This window comes from Rattus norvegicus, chromosome 12, assembly GCF_036323735.1.
Source record: "Rattus norvegicus strain BN/NHsdMcwi chromosome 12, GRCr8, whole genome shotgun sequence".
Classification (NCBI taxonomy): Eukaryota; Metazoa; Chordata; class Mammalia; order Rodentia; family Muridae; genus Rattus; species Rattus norvegicus.
Window position 1 is genome coordinate 10,784,895 of NC_086030.1, and position 25,768 is coordinate 10,810,662.

Consider the following 25,768-nt stretch of genomic DNA (forward strand, 5'->3'; position numbering starts at 1 on the left):
CTTGCATGGCCCCAAAGAGAACACTTTTCCTGTTAGCTTCCTTGGACATTTGACTGTATCTGTGTCTTCCAAGATTCCCTCTTTGTCCCAAAGGCACCTAGGTGACAGCAGTTGTATCATCTGTCCAGACTACAGAATATATTTCATTAACTATAGCCAGCAAGTGACTTGTGAATCCATGCACTCATTTGTTTATTGGTGGCCTGGCATTGTCTTCAACTCTTAGAGCACATTGTAACTGCATGAGGCAACAATGTTGGGTATGATGCTGGTGAATTAAGATGCCAACCGAATCCAAACATGAGATCAGGGAGGGAACTCAGTCAACAAAAGACTCTTGAAGACGTTAGTGTCCATAATATGGATATTGTGATTTTAATTATCATCATGTAAGTTGAAGAAACACTAGTAGCTAATACAGAAAAACCACCCCAAACAGAGCCATAGGCCAAAATTTTGTCTATGCCCTTCATTTTAGGAAAACACATATCTGATCACAAGACACCTTCAGAGAGCAGGATAAGCCCGGAGAAGTACAAGATGGATCTAGACAGTAAATCCTGGACCACTGCCCCATCCGAGGGGTGGAGCTAGCGCAAGATTATTTTCTTCCCGGAAAAGCAAAGTTAACGGATGCGGCGGAGCCCCGAGGGCCGCTAGATTTACAGCATCTACAGCTGAGGAGGAGCAGAAGCCTTCGCGGGGGTAGGTTAGGATGCGTCTCTATTGATCTGGCGATCGTCCTACTCCGGTATCCAGCCATCAGGGGATGAGAAGCAGCGGGGAGATCGTCGTGGTTATAGTTCTAATGTAGTTCTCGAAGTCGCTTCCGAAGAAGAAGATGAGGTAATGGTTGAGGATGCCGGCAAGGGACATGAGGAACAAGAATAGGATGATCCGCTTGCCGAATATGTAGCCAGGGGTGCTGCGAGGGAAGGGAGGAGGCGGTAGGTGCAGCACAAACCACGCCCCGTGTCACCCAAAAGACACGGGGTGGCCGCTTCCAGACACAGGGCAGTTAAATTATACCGCATTTACTCGTGACACCCACTTACCTCACAGCCAGGGTGGGCGAGCCTCTGCTGTAATTAAGCACTGCACATGTTTCAGAGCCAGGTGAAGGAGCCTGCCTTCCTCAGAAGACCTGCCATCCTCGGGGATCAGTGGCTCTGGCTTCCCTGAGTTCTCTCAACGCCCTTAACTCCAGATGACAGGCCACTGGCAAGTCCTAACAGCGCTCAGACAATCTTACTGAGTCTCGGGAGCACCATGGACTCATTAAGCCCTCTACACGGTGGTCCCTGTCAGGAGTGCCTATAAGGCTCGCACTAGAGGCTGGGGTGTAGTGAGCATTGTGCTAGGGGAGATGGTTTAAATATGCAGTGAAGGTACTTCAGCCCCTGAGGGTTCAACCTTCCCTCCCGAGGCTGCCTGGGAAGAAGTGAGGTTTGCCCTAATGAGAGACAAGCACCCAGTGGTAGAAACACATCCCAGAGGAGTGAAAGAAACTTTAATCTCCCCCTCCCTTGCCCTCCTCCCCTCCTCACTTTTCCATCCTAAACATTTTAGGCACAGCATCCGTTGGAGACAGGAGGAGATTCTTCATGAGAAGACATGAGCTGACACGTCTGAAACGGCCATTAAGATTTCAGTAATGAACCAGCAATGGCACGAGGCCATCAGCACTGATTTGGAGCTTAGAGTCAGGTGTTAGGGACAGGTGAGCTCCCGCTGCCATGGACTGTTTCAAACTATCCCAGAGCGTGGAGGGTGCCAAACTCAGCGTCTGCAGTCCGGAAGTGTCTTACCAGAAATTGTACCTAGCTGAAAGGAACCCCAGAGGCTCTCAACTCTCGTAACAAGTGTTTGGAGGTTGCTCTGCTGTTGGGTACCAACTTTCTCTCTACTCTGTCATCCACAGACTAGGAGTGTCAGCATCTGATGGGAGCCTGGCAGAAGCCCAATCCCCCAAGTCCTTCTCAAAGCAGGATGCAGCCTCTGCATTCCAGCAAGCTCCCTGCGTGACACACAGACAATGGAAGCCCAGAAGCCCAACTCTTGCTAGCTGGCTCTTAATGGCTTGGGTAGAAAATGTCACCAAAGGCCCATGTGTTGAAGGGTCTCCAGTGGGTGGCACTATTAACAAATAATTGGGATCACGAGGGCACCGGCCTCATCAGATCATAGCTGAATGGGCTTTTAGGGAGTGGGATACGATCAGGGGATGTAGGTCACCAGATCTCCCTCTCTTAAAATTATTTAACGTTGTCTGGTGACGTGTGTGTGCACGCGGCACAGCACCTGTGCTGTCAAGACAACTTTGACTCTCCCCACCATGTGAATCGCAGGGATGGGATGGGGGAGTCAGGAGTAGGGGGAAGGGGTGGGGTGTGGAGGGGTGGGGCATAGCCAAAGGAAAGCAAGTGCTGAGGAAGGCTGGGTGCAGCTCAACTCTAGACAGTGCAAGGGCTGATCTGTAGTCCAGGGTTTGGAGATGACTACATCTTGTATTCTCAGCACTCCTTAAGGTTCAAGAGAACCCATGGTAAGAGGCAAACGTTAGGTCTCTCGACAGTGAGATGCTTAATTCACAAGAGGCCTGGGAAGTCAGACCAAAAAGGTTATCGTTGCCCCAGACTCCACCACGGAGAACAGCTGGTGTGCGGTTGCAAGCAGCGTACAGCCCAGCGTGCTATAACCGCGCCAGGAATCAAGGCTGCGCAAAGGAAAACTTTCTTTTTTTTTTTTTTTTTTTTGGTTCTTTTTTTCGGAGCTGGGGACCGAACCCAGGGCCTTGCGCTTCCTAGGTAAGCGCTCTACCACTGAGCTAAATCCCCAGCCCCAAAGGAAAACTTTCATGGGAAAACGAGGCAGCTCTCCCGCTGTCTGTTCAGAATCCTTAAACTTCAGGGAGGTGGGGCCTCTACCCTGTCCTCCATCCAAGGAGAGCCCATTGAGCCCTCAGTGGCAGTCAGGACCCTCCTACTGGGAAGGCAAACGTCACGTCACGTCACGTCATGTCAAGTTCTATAGCACCCTGAGACCTACCTCTGAGTTCTCTCTCCCAGATAGCCGACAAAGTACTTTTGCCTCACGAACAGATACATCAGCCCAGCGAAGGCGGCGGGGACTAAAGTGGAGAAATGAAAACGCACACGTCAGGTTCACGGTCTCCCAGACAGTTGTTCACACAACAGTAACAGTGGTTAAGCAATTAGCGTTTGACCGCAAAATCCAGCAGAGACCTTGGGCTCTGAAAGTGGAGGCTAGCACGCCGTCTCCATTCTGTTTCTGTTGCCATGCTAAAACATTATAACCAGAGGCTGCTTGGGAAAGAAAGGGTTTTCCTTCGGCTTACACTTCCACATCACACTCCATCATCGTAGGAAGTCGGGGCAGGAACTCAAAGCAGGAACCTTGAGGCAGGAGCTGACACAGAGGCCACGGAGGAGCAATGCTTATTGGCTTGCTCAGCCTGCTTTCTTACAGAACCTAGGGCCGCCTGCCCAGGGATGTCACCAGCCATGTGGGAGGGGCACTCTGACGTCAATCCTTAGTAAAGACTGCACTCCACAGGAGTGCCTACGGGCCAGTGTTACAGAGGCATTTTCTCAATCAGGATTCCCTCTTTCCAGATACATCTAGGTTTGTGTCGAGCTGGTAAAAACAATCAGTGTTCAAGAAAGCGTCTGCTTCTGGGAGGAAGCAGAGAGCCTAAAGAATAGGTTACCTCAGCCGCTCTGTGGCGTCCTACATGGCATTTGCTTAGGTGTCATCTGATGGGAACCCTTTAACGTGTCTATCTGTAGACACGGGAAGTTGGACTCGGGCAGCCAGAGGGGCTTGCGTGGGCGTCAGCTGGGAGGGAGTGCAGGGAGAGTTCCCACCCTGAACCACAGCCCCAGTTTTGAGTCTGGTTTTCTCAAGATGATACTCTGTGCCCCTGGAGTTTCTGGTACACAGAGCACACTTTCCAGCTTGTAAGGAAGAAGGTTTCTTTGCATTCCAATCTCTGGGTAAATAGCTACAGACAGCACCCCGGTCACCCCTATAAAACCCTAAATTTAGCATCGGGAGCTGAAAACGCCAGTACCCTATAAGTAGTATGATTTAGAATAGGTGCTTAGCTGGTACTGTGTGTGGACAAAGGTGTGACACAGCTCTCCTACTATGTGTTAACAAAAACTGGTCACGGCTCTTCTACTATGTGTGTAGAAAGGCTGGCCATGCCTGCCCTACTATATATAGACAAAGGCTAGTTACAGCTCTTCTAAGATTTATAAACAAAGGCTGGTCACAGTTTTCCTACTATGTGTTAGCAAAGACTGGCCACAGCTCTCCTACTATGTGTAAATAAAGGCTGGCCACGGCTGCCCTACTATGTATAGACAAAGGCTAGTTACAGCTCTTCTATTTGTAGACAAAGGCTGGTCACGGTTCTCCTATTACATGTGGGAAAAGGTTGGTCAAAACTCTCCTACTACGTGAGGATAAAAGCCTGTCATAGCTCTCCTACTATGTGTATAGAAAGGATTGTCACAGCTCTCCTACTATGCATAAATAAAGTCTGATCACAGCCCCCCTACTATGTGTGGGCAAAGGCTGGTCGCAGCTCTCCTACTATGTGAGGATAAAGAACTCTAAATGACCAAGCCATCTCTCCAGCCCCTCTCCTATCTTTTAAGAAAGAGCGTTGGAGTAAAATATGACTGTGTGAGTAAAATCACTTGGAAAGCCTCCAGCCTTACTCAAATACCAAAGTAGCTTAGTGAGAACGTCATACAGGCCAGGCACCCTTGGCTCCACTGACTGGGGTACCTTTCCAGTCTCTAAGCAAAGAACAAAGGTCCAGGAGAGCAATTGCCTTTCCCAGGTCACCTCAGTACTTGGCATAGTGCCTGGAACATACAGGCTTTCATTAATACTTATCAAATAAATGTTTAGTAAAGCCTTATCAAATAAATGTTTAGTAAAGCCCGCAAGTGCCACAGAGGTGGCCCTGATTTCCATTTCTAGTTCTTTCTGATTTTGAAACCTTATCGCTGCCACCAGCAGCATCAATAATACGTATGGTATTCCCATTGTTAGCTTGGACCATACAGAAGAAACTTTTTATTTAACATTTGTTTGTCTGTGCACTATGTGCATGCAATACCTATAGAGGTCAGAAGAGGGAGCCAGAACGGCCATATGGATGATGGGACTTGAACCTGGGTCCTCTGCTAGAGCAGCCAGTGCTCTTACCAGCTTGAGCCACCTCTCCAGATAGATGCCATCTTGCACCTTGTCAGAATACAAATTTTCTCTGTTGTGGTAGGTATTGTTCCCTTTAGACTTGCCTGGGAGGTAAGCCTCTAGGACTTTAGACTAGCCTATGGGAGGTCACTTTCACATTAATTGAAGTGAGAGGATCTGTCTTAATTTTAGGCAGAAACACTCCCTAGGCAGGGGAATCCTGGCTGGATCTAAGCAGAGGAAGCACACCGAACCCTCGCATGCGTTCATCGCTGTTCTCTGTTCCTGATTACAGATGCCATGTGACCAACTCCCTCAAGCTCTGTAACTTCTCTGCTGTAATGGAGTATAACTTAGAATTGTGTGGCTGAAATAAACCTTTTCTCAAAAGAAAAAAGATAGAAAGTAACAATTTTTTTTTTTTGGTCAGGGAGGGGGTCAGAAACAGTGACTGTCTTAGTTAGGGTTTTACCGCTATGAACAGACACCATGACCAAGGCAACTCTTAAAGGACAACATCTAATTGGGGCTGGCTTACAGGTTCAGAGGTTCAGGCTATTATCATCAAGGTGGGAGCGTGGTGGCATCCAGGCAGGCATGGTGCAGGAGAAGCTGAGAGTTCTACATCTTCATCTGAAGGCTGCTAGCAGAATACTGACTTCCAGACAGCTAGGGTGATAGTCTTAAAGCTCATGCCCACAGTGACACACCCACTCCAACAAGGTCTAATAGTGCCTCTCTCTGGGCCAACCATATTCAAACCACCACCATGACATTCTCAATAAAACTCAAATGTTACGTGCCAAGACCCTGTTGGGGGCTTCATGCACACCATCTCCCTTGCACAGCAGAGGGACTTTGACATGAGTAAGTGGTCCTATTTTCCAGTGAGAAAACCTGGACAAAGGTCTCCCACCCCACCTCCCAAAAACACAGGGAGTGATGTCTTGATGGCTCAAACCCATAATCCCAGCACTTGAAAAGCTAAGGAGAGACCATGATCTCAATGTCATCTTAGAAAACATCAATAACCAAAGAAGAGGGGCTGGAGAGATGGCTCGGTCATTTAGAGCTCTTACTGTCCTTCCAGAGGATCAAGGTTTGATTCCCAGCACACAAGCCCACTGCTTTCTTTTTTTTCTCTCTTTTCTTAAAGATTTTATTCATTTATTATATAAGTACACTATAGCTGTCTTCAGACACACCAGAAGAGGGCATCGGATCTCTTTACAGATGGTTGTGAGCCACCATGTGGTTGCTGGGGATTGAACTCAGGACCTCTGGAAGAACAGTCAGTGCTCTTAACCACTGAGCCATCTCTCCAGCCCAAACCCACTGCTTTCAACCAGGATCTGATGCCCTCTTCTGGCCTCCAGGGGCAACTGCATTCACATGCACAAACCCGTGTCACAAACACAGACACACAGACCCAGAATTTAAAATAAAATTAACTATGTTTTAAACAGTCTAGAAATAAGGAAGGGGGAGGGAAAAAAACCTCTTGAGGCTTGTCCTAATTCCTAAAGGCACAAGATTGTCACAATTAATTGTGCCACAATTAGTGATTTGTTTTGCATAAAGTTTTCCCAGCTGAACAGTTCTGAGTCTTGTTGACCCATTTCCCATTAAGTTGGAATTCAACTGGACATAAGCTAATAGGCAACAGATATGGAAAGGGCTCATCTCCCCTGCCTTCTGCAGGGAATAGCAGAGGTCTTCTAGGCCTCAGAATCTAAGGGGGATTCGAGCTGCTGGGTTTACATAGCACGTGCAAAAGAAGGCTTTAAAGCACTGGTTCTCAACCTGTGGGTTGCGACCCCTTGGAGGGGGTCACCTGAGACCATCAGAAGATGCAGATATTTACACTATGGTTCATAACCGTGGGAAAATGGGTTATGAAGTAGAAATAAACAAGTTTATGTTTGCGGGGTCCACTACAACCTGAGGAACGGGGACAGAGCATTGGGAAGGTCAAGAACCGCTGCTTTAAAAATTGATGAAATTAAAGAAGCCTTCTTTGTCCACCGGGATCTTGGGATAGTCTTCAGAGTGAGAACTTTGGAGCAGAATCGTCTCTGGGGCTCCCTTTATCCCAACAGTTGGTATCATCTACTGTATTCATAAAACATGGCGGTGATGAACTATAGTGACTGGGACGTTTGAGCCCCAGCAACATGGACGTTTGTTTCAACGGTTGTATTTCCCAGGCTCCAAAACGTTCTCAGAGGCCCTCTGTATTCACATAGCTGGAGAGGCAGCAGCAGATTTCTCTCGTTTCATTCAGACCTAACAAGACTTATGACTCCTCACAGTCATGTTCTTTGACTTCATTTTTCAAACAGATTTGGTTTTATACTCAGCCCCTGGCTGTCCTGGAACTTGCTCAGTGGACCAGGCTGGCCTTGAACTCAGAGAGCTGCCTGCCTCTGCCTCTAGAGAGCTGGGATTAAAGGTGTATGACAGTAAGGAATTCATTTTTATTACTTTTTAATTCTGGGTGTATATGAGAATATGTATATGCAGTAGCCATGGAAGTCAGAAGAGGGCGTCAGATCCCCCTAGAGCTAGAGCCACGGGCAGTTGTAGGCTCCCTAGAGAAGGTGCCGCGAACTGCACTCTGGTCCTTTACAAGATCAGCAAATGCTCTTAAATCACTGAGACATGGGCTGGAGAGATGGCTCAATGGTTAAGAGCACTGACTGCTCTTCCAGAGGTCCTGAGTTCAAATCCCAGCAACCACATGGTGGCTCACAACCATCTGTAATGGGATCCGATGCCCTCTTCTGGTGCGTCCGAAGACAGTGACAGTTTACTTATTTAAATATAATAAATAAATCTTTAAAAAAAGTCACTGAGATAACTCTCTAGCCCTCATCCTGAGGGCTTTTTAATAGCCTGTTTGTATATTATTAATCCTCATACATTCAGGACAGAGTTGGCATACAGTAAATGTTCAAAGTGTATTTACAATATAAATTACTACAGTAAAAGAATGCTTAGAAAGACCCAGGCTCTGGTCTCGCCCAGGGCACTCATCAACCGAATAACCCTGAAAAACTACCTTTTTTTTCCCTAAGATAAATTGTTCTTAAGGGTCCCAGAGAAATTCATTACCCACTAGACATATATTACAGTGTAGAAAATTATAATAATCCAGTGTTTATCACGAGATTGCTTCTGGACTCTCTGTACGGATACTGCTGGTCACAAAGCTGCTCCAATCACACCAAGCCACTACCAGGCAAACACCAGTCTTAGCCAGGGCTTTCTGGTGCTCAGTCTCCAAAGTCAGCCAAAAACATATGATTCTGGTTTCTGGTTAATTGCAGAGGATCTCTGGGAATCACTCTGTTCTTCAGATTGATTACCCAGGTTCGGTTGGAACCCAGCCCGCGCTCCGTAGATGATGACAACGCATGCCAGGAGAAGGGCCACCATGCTGGGAGCTTATTAACAGAAAAGCCAGCAGCGGCAGTCCCGAAATAGATCCCTCAGGCTCTCTCATTCACAATGCCCTTGTATCTGAGCTAACACTGCTTGCGGATTCTGAGTCACATTTAGCCTTAAACCACCCTTGTCAGAGCAGCGCTCTCAACCAGCCACCAGGGAGCAAGCATTAGCAATGCATTACCACACCAGGGGCTGCGCCCTCACTGAGCATGCCCGGAACCCAACCTCCCCAGGGCTCTCATCTCTCCAAGGCATCCTGGATAAGAGCTGTAGATCGGCAAGGCTATTCAACAAAATGCCTGCCCTTTGAACCCCGGAGAGCTGCACATTATACCAAGAGAACTCACAAAGGGAAGTCTCCGTTACCTTGGCTGCAAAGTAGTCCTGCAGTCCAGAGTACCACAAGGAAAGTGGGGTACGCATCTACGCAGTTCTGGCTGTGGGGCAAACAGGGCAGGAAAAAAAATCAGAAAACACGTGACTACAATGTGGCTTGAAAACTACCTGGAGACCCCAGTTCGCAATTACCATTGTGTGAGGGTCACAGGCCTCTCTCTTACTTCTCTTAAGACTACCTGGAGAGAGACAGCAGCTAGCAGCAACAGCAGCCGCATCCCGAAGAGTGGTAACAAGCAGGCATGCTCAGAATTCATTAACTTGGCTGTCAGGTAAAGCAGATCTGAGGCTATGTGTGTTGATGGACTCACTTCGGCAGGGCTCCGGCAGTGGGTGTTGCCCTCACACTTCTTGAAATAACGAGGGAGCAATGCTGACACAAGGTGCGGCTGTCTGAGTGGGAGCGGCAGGATTAAAGAAGCCCAACTAAGGGAATGTGTGTCCCATAGAAAGCAGCAGGGCAGGGCAGGTCGAAAGTATGGATCCCCAAAGCGTTAAAGTAACCTAGGTTCACTCACAAAAGCAGATGGGAGAAGGTTTCTGACAGACCCCATCCCCCAGGGGAAGCTGCCACTGTATACCAGGCACTGTGCTGGTGTTTGACATCCCTTACAGGGGTCCTCCATTTCCTGAAACTGAGCTAGATGACTCTGGGTTTGCATTAGCTGTTGTTAACAAGCAACCACTAGCTCAGTGGTCACCATTCCAGAAGCCAGGAGAGTCCGAAGTGAATCACCCTGAGCTAACTTCCGGGTGTGGACAGGTCTGCATCCTCTCTGAAGCTCAAGGGGGCTATTGCCTTGACTCCCCAGACTTTGGGATCCCCAGTATTCCTTGGCTCATGCCCGCTTCTGATCTCAAAGCCCAGGATAGCCAATGAGCCTTTCTGACATGAAACCTCTCTGCTTGTTTAAAAGATGTCCTTTGTGGGGCTGGAGAGATGGCTCAGTAGTTAAGAACACTTGATGCTCTTCCAGGGGACCCAGCTTTAGATCCTAGTACCCATGTCTGTTGGCTCACAACCACTGCAACTCCAGCTCCAGGGAATGTAACGCTCTCTTCTGGCATCTTTGGGTACCTACATCCATATCTCACACACACACACACACACACACACACACACACACACACACACACACACAGAGGGGGGAGGGGGATGAAGGGAGAAGGGGAAGGGGGAGGGAAGAGGAGGGAGGGTGAGAGAGAGAAACAAATAAGACTGAGTCAAATGGGGTTGGGGATTTAGCTCAGTGGTAGAGCGCTTGCCTAGGAAGCACAAAGCCCTGGGTTCGGTCCCCAGCTCCGAAAAAAAAAAAAAAAAAAAAAAAGACTGAGTCAAATGAGAAGAGATTTTTTTTTTTAAAGCCAACCTGAATTTTTTCATATAATGGGATGACAGGCTTCTAGGAAGAGGTTAGGTAGGGGCCGTTATTCTGCGTACTGCAATTACAATCCTATTCGGAGGAGACACCAAGACCTCCAGCAGCTGACTAACTAACTCTCTAGGGTCTCCCCGCTTACAGGGTGGGGACTAAGGAAGGCCAGAATTCACACCTGCCCATCTTGTCTCCAAACCCAGGAACAAGCTCTTTCCCTATGTAAACAGTAAGTGTCCTTGGGTACAGCTTACAGTCCTTCCACTGCATGAAATCAATATGCAAATATGTAGATATGCAAATTCATAAATATGTAAATACGTAAAAGCAACAGAACAAAAGCAATGGGAAGTATTTGGGGAGCAACGTCAGACTGTGTGAAGAAGAGCTGATCGGCTCCGTCCTTGGCGGGACTCTAACCAGCTTCTGTGCTAACAGCTATCTCCTTGGGTTCAGTTTCCTCTCTCACAAAACAAAGGGCGTGGCAGCAGCTGTGCCCCTCGGAGGATAAGCCAGTGGTGTAAGGCACAGGTTCTCGTGTGGGCCCCATCCCAGCAGCACCCGCGGCATCTGAGGACTTACCGGATCAGAGATGCCCGTGCCACCGCAGATGCATGGCGTTAGAAACCGGGCAAGAAACTTGGCAACCTGGGCCTCAGCAAGCCTTTCGGGTGGCTCTGTGTGTGACGCAAGCCAGGAGCCATTGGCAAACAGAGTTCAAGCTACACATGTAAAAGCCAAAATGCAGTGTTCAAGCTGCTCCTTGCTAGGGTCTCAGGCCTCAGAGCCAATAAGAAGTCTGCTCTTCTCTCGTGCGTATGGGTACAGTACCCCCATACAGTACTATATCGCATATTGGCATATGTTAAACATTGATCCCCCAGAATGCAGCGCTAAAGACCATCAGTGCACAGAGCAGAGCCCTGCTGGCTTCATGGGGTAGGGTGGTCTGGATCCACACAAGTTCCACAGGCCTACTGAGGACAGAATTCCGAAGGGCAGGAGGTCCTTACACAGGGTCCACTTGCAGTTCCTCCCCGAGTAAGTGGGTCCACTGAAAACTGCAGTTCAAAACCCTACTAGAGATAAGGATTTCTCCCTGCTTCCGCAGGTTCTCATGCTGTTTTGAAGTAGTGGTTTGGGGAGGACATGCGTGTTCATGGGCACGTGTGATCACACATGCATGGGAGCCGCTATGTGTGGAGGACAGAGGTTGAGGTCCTGGGTCTTCCTCAGTCTCCTCCCACCTTATTTTTTGCAACAGGGTCTCTCATCGAATCTGGAGCTTGTCGATTAGGCTGGTCTGCCTCCCCAGCGCTGGGTTACACGCTCTAACCACTACACCCGGCTTTCTTTCCTTCCCTTTTCTTTTCTTTTCTTTTCTTTTCTTTTCTTTTCTTTTCTTTTCTTTTCTTTTCTTTTCTTTTCTTTTCTTTCCTTTCCTTTCCTTTCCTTTCCTTTTCTTTTCTTTTCTTTTCTTTTCTCTTCCACACGATGGCTGAGGATTGAACTCCGGTCCCCAGCAAGTGCTTCTAGCTTAAGCCATCTCCACAGCCCTTGAAGTAGCATTTGGGCCAGGAAATGAGAGGAAAGGGATCCCTGGTTGCCTAGGAATCTGTACCTTAGAGAGAAACGCCCAGTGACTAGAGCAGGCTCGCCACTGTTCCTGTGTGTATCACAATCACCCAGTGAAACCGCTTCTGTATTGAGTTGGTACGTTTGAACGAAACTTTCCCCCCAAATATTACTATTGTGTTTATTTTCCTTTTGAAGAGATATTTGTATCTTTCATTTTCTTTTTCAAAACAAAGCTGGCAAACCCATCCTGACTCTCGCTTTGGGGTTTAAACAGGATCTGCTCAGCTGGTCTTATGATAAATCTCCAAGAATTCAAGCTGAACCCCCAAGATCCGACTGTTTTGTGGAGAGACCCTGGGCTACCTTTTCTTTCCTATTTTCCCCACCTTTGGAAATATATCAATAGAGAAACCCTTTAAAATTCTGTTGGTTTGTTTGGATTAAGATAAGGAGATACCATGAATAAAAGCTAATCATACTATCGACACCAGCCAGTAGGGTCCTTGCAGACTTAAATTGCTACACCCTTACGATACACTGCTTAAAACATGAGCCTACAGCAGACGCCAAGAGATGCTGGAGCATTGCAACATTGGGGTGACATGTGTTCTGACAAAAAGAGTGAGCAGAAAGGAAGAGGCCCTGTGGTTAATTATGGCACCCGGTCTTGGTGAGGTAGATCGTCTCTAGCCTGTTGGAGTCTCTTGGGTACCACAAGGAAGCACTTGCTCTCTGCCGTAATGTATGTGAATGAATCATGAACTTGGAATCACAGAGTGCACTTTAACTACACATCTCCAGACACCTGCCTCAGCTCACTGCTACGCTGATCCGTACTCAAAAGGACGAACCTGTGACAGTCAACCAACATTTTCCTACCAAAGCCAAACTTCGACGCAGATGCACTAGCCGTGCTTATTCTCCAAGACCAGAGCACTGAACTATGGTCTGTGCACTCGACAGAGTCAAGGTCCAGCTCATTTTATCTCAAATGTTCCAACACAGCCTCGAGCACGACAGGTAGTCAGACAGGCTGTTAGTCAAGGGCGCCTGACCTGCTGAATTACACTCATGTCGTTTGAGGTGTCTGTTAATCCATGGCCCCAGATCCTCAAGCTAGCTCTATCCCTTGACAGTCATAGCTCATGCTAAGATAACATGTCTGGGGTTTTTGTGCTTGTCACTAGATATCACTTGACCTTCATGTTATTTTTCCTTCGTAGCCAAGATTTCAAAATATTCAGGATCCTACCAAAATCTGGGTTTTACAGCTTATGACAGATATGTCCGTGAATAAGTCGTGTGCAGAACTGTCATTCTATAACAACAGGTACAACTTCAAGTCTGAAGTTTCTTTTTTCTTTTTCCCGGAGCTGGGGACCGAACCCAGGACCTTGTGCTTGCTAGGCAAGCACTCTACCACTGAGCTAAATTCCCAACCCCACATCTGAAGTTTTAAATAGCAAGATTAAATGCATGCTGTCCGGGTAAGGACCTCTTGGGGGCCAAGAGCACTAGCTGCTCTTGAAGAGGACCTAGGTTTGGTTCCCAGCACCCATGTGAGGCTCACAAGCCTCTGTAAGTCCAGGCTCAGTGATCTGACGCCCTCTTCTGGTCTGCATAGGCACTGCACACACATGTTGCACATACATGCATACAGGCAAGACACTCAAGCTCATAAAATAAAAATGGGTGACTCTTTAAATAATTCTTTTTTGGGGTTGGGGGTCTAGCTCAGTGGTAGAGCGCTTGCCTAGGAAGCGCAAGGCCCTGGGTTCGGTCCCCAGCTCCAAAAAAAAGAACCAAAAAAAAAAAAAAACAATAATTCTTTTTGTTTGTTTGTTTCTCCACCTCTTCTGGATGCTTTTAGAGGGGCCTGAGAAAAGACTGTTGGTGTGCCTTTCTGTTAGAATATCATCATCACCTTCCTGGTGTGCTCCAGGCATAGGCAGATAACCAGAGTACCCCTGGTTTGCCAGTATCCTGCTATGCAGATCTCCAGCCCCTTATGCAGCCTACGTGGGCATGACCAAGTGCTAGTTGACAGAAGGAGGAAGCAGTCCCAGTAATGGAACCACAGCAGTGTCTGAGCAGTCGCTATCTGATAGAAAGCTCTCTTCCCCGAGTCATTACTTCCTACCTCTCACACACGACTTCCCTGTCTGCCTAGTCTCCATCACCTCTCAGGGCTGAGTGGTAAAGACTCATGGATTTTGAAAACTGGGCTGCAAGCCAGGCAGTGGTGGACCACGCCTTTAATCCCAACGTTTGGGAGGCAGAGGCAGGTGGATCTCTGTGAGTTTGAGGCCAGCCTGGTCTGCAAAGTGAGTTCCAAGACAGACAGGGCTACACAGAGAAACCTCGTTTCCAAAGGAGGAGGAGGAGGAGGAGGAGGAGGAGGAGGAGGAGGAGGAGGAGGAGGAGGAGAAGGAGGAAGAGGAGAAGGAGGAGGAGGAGGGGGGAGCGGCTGGGTTGCAGTGTCCTCATGGTTGGCTCCCCCAAACACAACAATCACTCAGCACTCACCCAACACATATTCCTATCTTTGGAACCCCCACACCATCATAGAATTTCTAAACCACTCCCTCTGGCCATGCAACTCAACACCAGCCTTAGGATACTTCTGCAACTTGGAGGCCAGCAGTCAGAGGAGCCACGTGTAAATACCCCAGACTCAGAAACAAAGCTCTTTGTCTCCTGGGGGCAAGGGACAGACATGAAATGGCTATGACCTGGCATGGTGGTACACATCTGGAATCCCAGGGTTGGGCAAGGCGTAGGCAAGAGGACCACACATTTGTGGTCAGCCTGGGCTACACCAAGAGACTATGCATCCAAAAAAGAAAAAGAAAAAAAGAAAGAAAGAAAGAGGTTTGTCCAAGCTGCCCCACTCCCTGTGCATGCCAGCATGGTCGAAACTCAGCTTCTAAGAATGTGTGGGGGCCGGTCCACTGTGGCTTCTCAGTGGAGGACTGTGGAATCCATAAAACCCCAGTGTCGCTATGAGAAAGCAATTATCTGCACAGAGGGACACTGCTCACCCCCACTGCTGGAGACTGTGGTGGTTTTCTTTGAGCCATTTTGTCCTCACCCCTGATCAGAGATATCTTCACATCTCCCGCTCATGACATTTCCGAGGGACCGAGCCTTTTGTGTTATCTCCACGGAAGGATGGTGCAGTGACATTGGTGACAACCTACATAGTCTCCCTGTTCTTCTTCAAATGGGTCTATAATGCCTTTTAAAGTCCTTTCATGCCTTAAATTGACACTGACAATTAACGAAGCCAAGGTCTGGATGGTAACAAAGAATCTCCCTGTGGACGCTGCAGCAAAAGTTGCCCTTAAGCTGCTAAGGAAGAGCGGGTGGTCGGGATGGAGACTGAGCATCCAGGAGTCCTGTAGAGGCTCCTAAGGTGACTGTGAGTGCTCCAGACAAGGTGTGCATCAACCTAGATGCTTAGGGACAAAAGGAGCCCAGGCTGGGGAATGTCGATGGAGAAGACCCTACCTGGGATTGAATACACACCTCACAGAGAGAGTGAATGGTCTCTATGCGAGAGAAGGTGTGCTCATTCCTGCAGTCAGTTCAGTCCACAAAGATAACTGAGTGGGACCCCCCACCCCACCAAGCTGCTCGCACATCCGGAAGGGACCTCTTCTTACAGAGCGTCCTGATGTTCCTAGAGAAACTCCCTGAGTTCAATCCAATTGTTGGGTGGCCATGACTTTCCCTTGGAAGTATCTTGGGAAGAATCAAATTCACTCCTGGGGTTGGGACTGATACCTGCTCTCAAGTTAGCCCTCTATCAAAGCGGGGAGCCTGCCCTTCTGACTACTGGCAGACGAGCCTAACTGACCCCAAGATTACTTAAAGGAGAATCAGGTTTGAGAAATGTCTTTTCAGGTTTGCAAGCCAAGTAGAACTCCACAAACCTCTTTTCCAGGGCCACTCGTGTGTCTCCCAACAGCTTTTCTATTCCAAAGTCAAGACAAGAGGGCAGGGGACTTGTTCATAGCCTCCGCCTTACTGTCCCCATTTTGATTACTCAAGCCCGCCCCCCCCTTACAAACTTAGTGACGTCATCCAATCTGCCCCTGGGCAAGGCCAGTGCAATGTGTGGAAGACACTTCTTGAGCTGCTGTGTGAACAGCTGGCTTGAACTGAAGGGCTTCCACACCCACAGGAAACTGGTCAGTGCTGGAACTAAGGGCTGCCAGGGTGTTGTTGGATCATAGAGACCACACCTCCCCTCCCCCATCCCACTTCCTTCCTCTAAGACTGAGGCTCGCCAAGATGAGGAAGGGCATCCCCAAGCCTGTTTCCTGGACACTCTGAAGGTTGACAGAGGCAGATGTGCCATGGGGCATAGTCTCATTCCTTCGTGCCCATGTCCCCACCATTATTTAGAAGCATCGGAGATTGAACTCACTTGGCAGTGTAGACCCGCTCGAAGGCAAGAGTCCCCGTCCTCTGGAAGCTTCTCCCGCTTTGCGCCTTGCTTTCAAGCTCCACCTTGTGGGCGAAGAATGCTGAGAGAGAGAGAGAGAGAGAGAGAGAGAGAGAGAGAGAGAGAGAGAGAGAGTCAGTTCTTTGTTGTCCTAAAACATTATAATACTTCCTGGATTTGCTGTCCAAACCGGCTTCCACATCCTCCCAACCAGAAATGTCACTCACCAAGAATATATCTCTGCCCCCTCACTAATACGTGGGGGGGGGGGGCGGCACCACCTTGCCTTAAGAAACTCACAGTTGAAAGATATTGGCAACCACGGTAGTGGTGTCCACCTTAAAAGTCTTCAGAATGAGTTCCAGGACAGCCAGGACTACACAGAGAAACCCTGTCTCAGAAGGGGGGGGGGGGGGGGAGGGGAAGGAATATTGACAACCAAGAAAAGTAGAAATGGCTCTGCAGAATGCTCTGTGTCCAGGGGATGGATAGAATACACAGGGCTTCGAAGGTTCGAGGCCAGTAGCTTAATTCATTGGTCATGTCACAGTGTCCAGAGGAAATGATACCTGGATAAAACCTGAAGACTAGGACTAGGTAGAGATTTGCCACTTGGCTGTTAGGGAGCAGGGGGTGAGAGGGGAGTCGACTGCGCTCCAGCAGAGAAGCATATGCAAAGGCCAGAGGCAAGAATCATGTGTTTGTAGCTCAGCAGGTCCAGCTCAGGGTAGAAGAAGAACTGAGATGGGAACCAGGACCGGGCAGAACAACAAGAGAAGCTAAAGAGATGGTTGGTGGGTGGTTATCTTTAAAAGATGACTTCCCAATTATATAGATTAATCTAATTTTTTTTAATGTCTGTGGGTGCTTTTCCTGCATATAAGTATATGTACCATACACACATAAGGTGGAATACCCATAGAGGCCAGAAGAAGGCATCGATTCCCCTGAACTAGTGATACAGCTGGTGTGTGTGAGCCACCATGTGGGCGCTGGGAATTGAACTCCTGTCCTCTATCAGAGCAGCTTAAAAGCTGAACCACCTGTGCAAGCCCCAGGGAGTGAGTATCTTAACAGCATATCTGCTGTCTGTTACCGTGACCCAGATGGTTAGCTTGCCTCTGAAAACAAAACCGACTCGGACAAAAGTGGAAGAGGAGACAGACAGCAGGTGAGCGGAACATCTAGGACACAGCCTTACAGTGCGTTGAGCTGTGGACGAAGGAGATGGAGGGAGCTGGGGTGTGGCCCAGTGGTAGGGCACTTGCCCAGCACACGAAACTCCCCCTGACCTGTACAAAGCCCTGGGTTTGATCCCTGGCATCACATAAGATGGAGAATGACGACTGATACCTGCAGACACATCGGGAGGTAAAAGTAGGAGAGTTCAGGGTCATATTCAGTTATACAGTGAGTCTGAGGCCAGACAGAGATAAGTGAGACTCAGAGAGGGAGTGGGAGGGGACAGGAGGAGGGGAGAGGGAAGGGCGGGGGAGGGGAGGAAGGGAGGAGGAGGGGTAGGGGAGGAGAGGTAGGGAGAGGGAGAGGGAGAGGGGGAGGGAGAGAGAGACTAATAAAAAACCCACCCATGCAGAGCATAGGATGCTCAGAATGAGGCTCATGAAGAAGGCAGCGCCTGAGCCAGGACCCAAAGAAACTAAGTATCTGGAAAATGCCTGTTGTTGTTTAAAGAAATTGCAGGGTCCTGGTGGGAGCTATGTAACAAAAGGAGTGACTTATGGGCTTATGCAGAATATCTGTGGGAACAAATGCTCGTCTCTGGTGCATCTGGTGCTTAGAGAAAGCAGACTCGGCACGGGAAGAACTCAAGAACTGATGGAGCCATGGCTGTAGTCATGTATGAAATAGAATCCTGAGGGTATGTCAATAGAAGGGACAGTGTGGAGGGGCTTTGCCCAGACAGATTAGGGCAGCTCTCTACTGACCTCTCTCCCTCCCCCTCCCCTTCCCCCTCCCCCTCCCCCTCTCCCTCTCTCTCTTCCTCTCCCTGCCCCCTCCCCCCCCTCTCTCACATACACACATACACACCCCAATACTCTTTTGTAGAAACATGCCCATTCTGAGCACATCCAAAGGGCTACTTGTACAGAACGGAGCTCACCACACTGGGGCAGCCCCTCACTGACTCCTCATGAACTCTCTCAAGAGGGGGGTCTCGCTCTGCTCTGAAGACAAGGATCAGATGGGGGGCTGTGGAGCTCGGGCTCAGAGCTGCTGCCTTCCAACCCAGCTGAGCCTCTCCTCTTGCTATCATTAAGTCCATCTGTCTGTCCTCTTGCTGTCATTTAAGCATATACCTGTCCGTTCCAAATGTCTCCACTAACAGAAAACATCATCGAAAATTCTAGGCATCTCTTTTTCCCAGGACCCAAGATGACCTCTCTAGCCTCCAGACACAGAGACGAGGCTGGCATCATGGAACTCAAAGGTTCGTGATCAGTGAGGAGCAGGACTGAGCTACACCTCTCTGTCAGCCTCGACCACCTCCTTGTTCTTAAAATAGCAAAGCCTTTTTTTTTTCCCCCCCGGAGCTGGGGACCGAACCCAGGGCCTTCCTAGGCAAGCGCTCTACCACTGAGCTAAATCCCCAGCCCCTAGCAAAGCCTTTCTTTTCCTCCAGGGAGAAAGCCTCTCCCTGCTGTGTAGGTCTAACCCCCCCACCCACGTCTCTCAAGTCTGTTTGTTCTCTGCTGTCCTGACTCCTTTAACTCTCAAGGTCTCCCTTTCTCGGATCACCTAAAGACACCTACAAATCCTTCCTCCCTGTAATCCCAAACAGCCATGTCTTCCTCAGTCCAATATCTATGGAGGCCAACCTCTTCCTCCTTTACCTTCCTTATTCCTCACTGATCTCCCTAAATCCTTATAACCCTCCAGTAAATTCCGAAAGCCACACAGGCAAAGACCTCCCCCGCCCCTAGTTGTTAATATTAAACCAAAACCAGCAAGCAAATGAGAGGCAAATACCCACCGGTGGCTACAAACAGTTCCTCAGAATTCACCACACAGGGGATCCTGACAACCCCTGGACCGTCATCTACAAAGCCCCGACGGTTATCACCTACTGCGTGGGGGGAAGGAGGCATAGAAATCAAACAGGCTTCTCGGGGTCACATAAAAAAAGACCCTGAATTTCAGTTCATCACTAAGGAAGTGGGAGCCGGCAGAGAACCAGGCAAATAGCTTTTAATGAAGCCGTTTTTTTTTTTTTTTTCTTTTTTTTTTTGGTTCTTTTTTTCGGAGCTGGGGACCGAACCCAGGGCCTTGTGCTTCCTAGGTAAGCGCTCTACCACTGAGCTAAATCCCCAGCCCATGAAGCCGTTTTAATACAACAGAAGCCAGTGGTGTTTTCAGAAGCTGTTTGTCTGTGGAGGTGGTTTTCAACCTCCTAATGCTGTACCCCTTTAATACAGATCCTATTGTTGTGGTGACCCCCAACCATAAAATTATCTTCGTTGCTACTTTATGCCTGTAATTTTGCTACTGTTGTGAATTGTAACGTGAACCCCCGTGTTTCCCCAACGGGCTTAGGTGGGGGTCGCGACCCATAGGTTGAGAACCAGTGCCCGTGGTCTTCATTTCAGAAAGAGCCCCTGGACCGGAGGAGGTGCCTGTATGGTGGAGGATGGGGAAGGATGCTAACTCATCCAGTTTCTCCCATCCCTTGACGGGCTGTAGGAACAGCACTCCCGCCACAAAGTGGCCTTTCTCCGCTGTCTCCTTATCCAGGACAGCTCTGCGCTACCGGCTTCCTACGGTCGCCCATAAAAGTCATTCGTCCCACATACAGATGCCCCTCAACTTGGATGGAGTTGCTTTACCAATAAATCCATCCTAAATTGGAAATATTTTGAGTCAAAAAGTACACTCAACCCAATAACCTGCTCAGTGCTGCAGCTTAGCCCGGACCACCTTCCGTGTGCTCGAAATACTTCCTGCAGTCTGTGGTTAGGCGACGCCGTCTCACACAAGGCCTATTTTGCAATGCTTTCGCATAATTCACTGTGTATTCTACTAAAAGTGAATGGCCGGATGGTTTTGTAGGTATCTTTCTTGCACCTTAAAACCAAAAAGTCAATAGCGGAACCATAGTCAGGGTTTCTACTGCTGCGATGAAACACTATGGCCAAAAGACGCGTTAGGAAGGAAAGGGTTTATTTGGCTTACGATTCTACATCACTGTTCATCATTAAAGGAAATCAGAACAGGAACTCAAACAGGGCTGCTGGAACCTGGAGTCAGGATCTGATGTAGAGGCTATGGAGAGGTGCCGCTTACTGGCTTGCTCTTCATGGCTTCCTCAGCCTGCTTTCTTTTTTTTTTTTTTTTTTTTTTTTTTTTTTTGGTTCTTTTTTTTTTTTGGAGCTGGGGACCGAACCCAGGGCCTTGCGCTTCCTAGGTAAGCGCTCTACCACTGAGCTAAATCCCCAGCCCCCTCAGCCTGCTTTCTTATAGACCCCAGGACCACCAGCCCAGGTATGGCTCCACCCACAGTGGGCGGGGCCCCCATCAATCATTAACAAGAAAATGGACAGCCAGATTTTATGGAGGCACTTTCTCCATTGAGGTTCTCTCCTCTCTGACGACTCTAGCCTGTGTTTAGTTGACATAAAACTAACCAGGACAGTAAGTTAGAGAAGATTTGCATTTTTTTTCAGGTTTGCCTCAGGACAAAGCTGATGATCCCTTGGCAGGAGAAAGCAGAGGTTTCTTTTTTTTTTTCTTTTTCTTTTTTTCGGAGCTGGGGACCGAACCTAGGGCCTTGCAAAGCAGAGGTTTCTTGACAGCTGTACTGAGAAAGCAACTGGTCTATGATGACTCAGGACTGGGTTTCTGGGTTTCTCTGTCCTCTCAAATCTGCATCCTGCTGCCTCAAACTGCAAGAGGGCAGTAAGTCGGTCATCTTGATGACTAGAGGGTTTGAAGGCAGAGGGGGAAGTCAAGCCAGGCAGGCTGGGCCCTCCCCATCCTCAGAAAACTCAGGGTCCCCGAGTGTGAAGCCACCACTGCACCACATTGTCTGGGACACAAATAAATCAATACTTCGTAACAATGTGAAAACTTTTTTTTTTTTTTTGACTAACAGGAAGTTTTCAGAATGGTGCTTTTGGGGATGGAGATGTAGGAGTATTTTTGTTTGTTTTGGGTTTGTTTGTTTGTTTGTTTTTGGCATGTCTTTTAAACTCTGCTCACATTGGTTTACAGACAAAACCCAGGGTTTGTTAGAAATGGAAAGAGAGGCCGGACCTAGGACTTAGTTTGGGCCTAAGGTCATATTTACAGGTCAGCACAGGTGCTGTGTCTGAACTTATTTAAATGATTCTTGTTGTCCCAAACAGGCATCTTCAGCAGTTACAGAAGGCCCTCAGAGATGGTCTGTCTCACCGGGGAGCTCAGGCTCCTCCAGGACAGGAGAGCAGAGTAGATCCATTGCCACTGTGTGGAGCATCCTCCAGGGCAGCAGTGGCTCCTGCCCTGATCACAGGTAGGAGGGCTCTGTGCCATCACTGACCTCATGATACTTGGCTCCACCTTGTTCTACCCGGCTCCTGGGGGCTGGGGAAGGAGGAGCATTGGTGTGGGGGCCTTTGCTGACACAACCTGGTCCTTCGAGTTCCTAGTAAGAAAGGGTCTCCAGTCTAACCAGGAGCCTTGCCGCTTCCCCTGATGCGTTTCTGAACTGAGAGAAGAATGGTGGAAGTGAATTGAACTTCCTGTTACGGCCGGTTCCAACCGCACCGGCAGAGGAGAGGGCACTGAGCACCAATGCCAATCAGGTACTGTCCGGGGTACAAAGCAATGGATTAGAGGGGAGCTCCTACCCAGGGCTGTCCCTGCCCTTCACAGCTGTCCTCATGAGACTGGGGGTTCCTCTGCCACCGTTCCTGGAGGGCAGCCTTGCCTAGTGTCTCGCCATCAGGGCCTCTGGACACCACCTGGTGCCAAGCTAGGTGTCTGCAGGTGTGTGCAGCTTACTCTGCCCCGTCAACTCACAGAACCAAGAGAGCAACGCAGGAGAGAGACAGCGGCGACTTGAGGAACTGGTGGCTTAGGGAAGCCACTTGTTCCCTCTAGGGCTTGCAAGCTGATTGTGAGGTAGCACAAAGACGGTTGGGTCTGACCGCTCCACACTGTTGTTGCACACAGAAAAACATGCTTACGGTGTGCCAAGCCTGGTCTCTCTGATTTGGGAGGCCCAAGGGGAAGCCTTGCTCTGTGCCCAACCAGAGAAATCCTAGCATCTTCACGGTCAAGATCACCACAGCATCCCAAGGTGGCTGGCTCAGTGTTCCAAATCCCAAGTGCGGTAGTATGTAGTCATGAGCAATTACCAGGAAGCCATGGCTGCTGCTGTAATGATTCCCGATTTTCCCCTACTAAACTGGAAAGCACAAGGCCACTGGTGTCCTTACCCCCTCCCCCAAAAGTCAGTCTGAAACACCTCAAACAGAACTTAAATATCTCTACACAGTCTGCCTGGCACGGATCTGTGTCCTGCTTAGATCTTTACTTATTTTAAGCTATAGGTAGGTAGATAGATAGATAGAGAGAGAGAGAGATAGAGAGATAGATAGATAATAGACAAACAGATAGATAAACAGAAAGATAGGTGTGTGTGCGTGCATGCATGTACGGGTGTGTGCATGTGTGTGTGCGTGATAAATGGCAATACTAAGAAACAGGAACATTGGGTTGGGGATTTGGCTCAGTGGTAGAGCGCTTGCCTAGCAAGCGCAAGGCCCTGGGTTCGGTCCCCAGCTCCGGAAAAAAAAAAAAAAAAAAAAAAAAGAAACAGGAACATTTCCCCAGATAGACAGATGATAGATAATAATGCATAGACAGACAGATAATAGATAGGATTTAGATACAAATAGATGAGAAATAGTCAGACAACTAGATGGTTCTCAACCTGTGGGTTGGGACCCTTTTGGGGGGGGGTCAAAGGACCCTTCACAGGATTCACCGAAGTCCCTCAGAAAACACAGGATATTTATGTTACCATCTTTAACAGTAGCAAAATTACAGTTATGAAGTAGCAACAAAAGTAATTTATGTTTGGTGCTTACCACAACATGAGATACTGTGTCAAAGGGTTACAGCATTAGGAAGGTTGAGATAGGTAGACAGATGTGACAGACAGACAGAGAGGTGTGTGTGTGTGTGTGTGTGTGTGTGTGTGTGTGTGTGTGTTTAAAGCTGTATACCAAAGGGCTGGGGTGTAGACGAGTGGTGAGAACGTACTGAGACTAGGGGAGGCCCTGAGTTCTATCTCCAGTATCACAAAAAAAAAGCCAAAAACCTTATGCATTGTTTTTTTGCTGTTTCTTCGGAACTTATTTAAGTACTGAAGTAAAATGATGATAAGGACTTTCTACTTTACAGCTCTTAGGTCCTCCTGTCCCCCAACACAGATGACAAATGACCTCGGTCGGTCGCGCTGCAGACTGGTGCATTCAGACCAGCGTCCAAGGGAACGCACACCCATGCGTTCTCTCCAGGCCCTGGCCTTCCACCCTTCACACCCACACTCCACCAAGACACTTGGGCCGAGTTTCTCACCAGCCCTTCAGGCTGCTCTCCTTCCTCTGCAAACACAACCTGACATCACCTTTCAAGGGAGAGAAGGAAATCCCGAACTCACACAGAACGGGACACCCCCCCCCCCCGGCACACTCAAGGACAGAGCAGTAAACACGAATGCGTGTATGCACGAGCACAGAGCAGTGTGTGCCTGACTTCCAGCTCCCTGCTCTCCCTGAGGAAGGGCTTCCCTTACCGTTCTGGACCACGCTGATGAGGGTGACGATGGCCAGGAGCACAACATTGCCCACAGCCTCTTGATCCATGCTTGCTCAGGCTCCCCAGAGACAACTAGTCTGGCCCCAGCACCTCGGCCTCACTGCACAGAAAGGGGAAGTACCAGGCTGCGCTCTGGCTTTTACCATCGGTTTCCAAAGGTCCCCAGCACAGTCACTCAATGCTCCTGCTCCTCCCCTCCTCCCCCTCCCCTTCCTCCCCCTCCCCTTGTTCCTGCTCCTCCCCTCCCCCTTTCCATTCCTCTTCCTCTTGCACTACCTTCTCCCCTTGCTCCCCTCCCCTCTTGCTCCTCTCCCTCCTCCTGCTCTTCCTCCTCCTGCTCCTCCTCCTCCTCCTCTTCCTCCTCCTCCTCCTGCTCCTCTCCCTCCTCCTGCTCCTCCTCCTGCTCCTCCTCCTACTCCTCCTCCTGCTCCTCCTCCTCCTGCTCCTCCTCCTCTTGCCCCTTCCCTCCTCCTCCTGCTCTCCCTCCTCCTGCTCCTCCTCCTCCTGCTCCTCCTCCTGCTCCTCCTCCTGCTCCTCCTCCTGCTCCTCTCCTCCTGCTCCTCTCCTCCTGCTCCTCCTCCTCCTGCTCCTCCTCCTCCTGCTCCTCCTCCTCCTGCTCCTCCTCCTCCTGCTCCTCCTCCTGCTCCTCCTCCTCCTGCTCTCCCTCCTCCTGCTCCTCCTCCTCCTGCTCCTCCTCCTCTTGCCCCTTCCCTCCTCCTCTTTCTTTACCTCCTCCCCTTGCTCCTCCTTTTCCTTCCCCTTCCTCTTTCGCCCCCTCCCCCTTCCTTCCCTTGCTCCTCCACCTCTTGCTCCTCCCATTCCCACCCTTGCTCCTCCTCATCCTTCCGCTTTTATTTTTCATTCTTTCTTCTCTAATTTTTTCTTTTTTTTATTTATTCATTTATTATATATAAGTACACTGTAGCTGTCTTCAGATACACCAGAAGAGAGAATCGGATCTCTTTACAGATGGTTGTGAGCCACCATGTGGTTGCTGGGAATTGAGCTCATGACCTCTGGAAGAGCAGTCGGGTGCTCTTAACCACTGAGCCATCTCTCCAGCCCTCTTCTCTAATTTTTATTCAACAAAGTGACTGGACCTGTAGTTCCATGTTACCTTCCAGGAAGAGCAGAGTCGGGGGAGAAGGAAGCGTGGCCTTTTCTTTGATGTTGCTCACTATGGGCGGCCGCCCCGGAAGCTTTAAGCATGAATTCCAGATCCCGACCAGCATGAGGAGCCAGGAGCCACTGCCGTTTCTTACACTGGAAAAAGTAAAGAGGAAATGATTTAAAAAAAAAAAAGATAAATACAGCACCAAAAAGACATGTGTCCTGAGTATGTCTTTTGTTCTTTGAATTCCTAATGGTGATGTCCATCAACATATTTCAGGGTGCAGGATAGCAGCCACATAGGCTGGGGTGAATGGATGGATGGGTGAAGGAAGGGATGGGTGAATGGATG

General features: G+C 49.0%; 1 protein-coding gene across 1 annotated transcript; it reads right to left on the bottom strand.

Moving 5' to 3' along the window:
* Positions 1-359: 359 nt before the first annotated feature.
* On the bottom strand, positions 360-24,401 carry Alox5ap (arachidonate 5-lipoxygenase activating protein). Its single transcript, NM_017260.2, has 5 exons — positions 24,284-24,401; positions 16,468-16,567; positions 9,052-9,122; positions 3,049-3,130; positions 360-925 (listed from the first exon to the last, which is right to left on the bottom strand). The coding sequence occupies exons 1-5, from the start codon at positions 24,351-24,353 to the stop codon at positions 763-765; spliced, it is 486 nt and encodes a 161-aa protein (NP_058956.1). The 5' UTR covers positions 24,354-24,401; the 3' UTR covers positions 360-762.
* Between the last annotated feature and the right edge of the window lie 1,367 nt (positions 24,402-25,768).

Coding starts and splice junctions, on each gene's coding strand:
- Alox5ap (NM_017260.2), bottom strand. CDS start 24,353: ATGGATCAAGAGGCTGTGGGCAATGTTGTGCTCCTGGCCATCGTCACC. Junction 16,568..24,283: donor CATCAGCGTGGTCCAGAACG/GTAAGGGAAGCC, acceptor TCTCTCTCTCAG/CATTCTTCGCCCACAAGGTG. Junction 3,131..9,051: donor AGGACTACTTTGCAGCCAAG/GTAACGGAGACT, acceptor TCTCCACTTTAG/TCCCCGCCGCCTTCGCTGGG.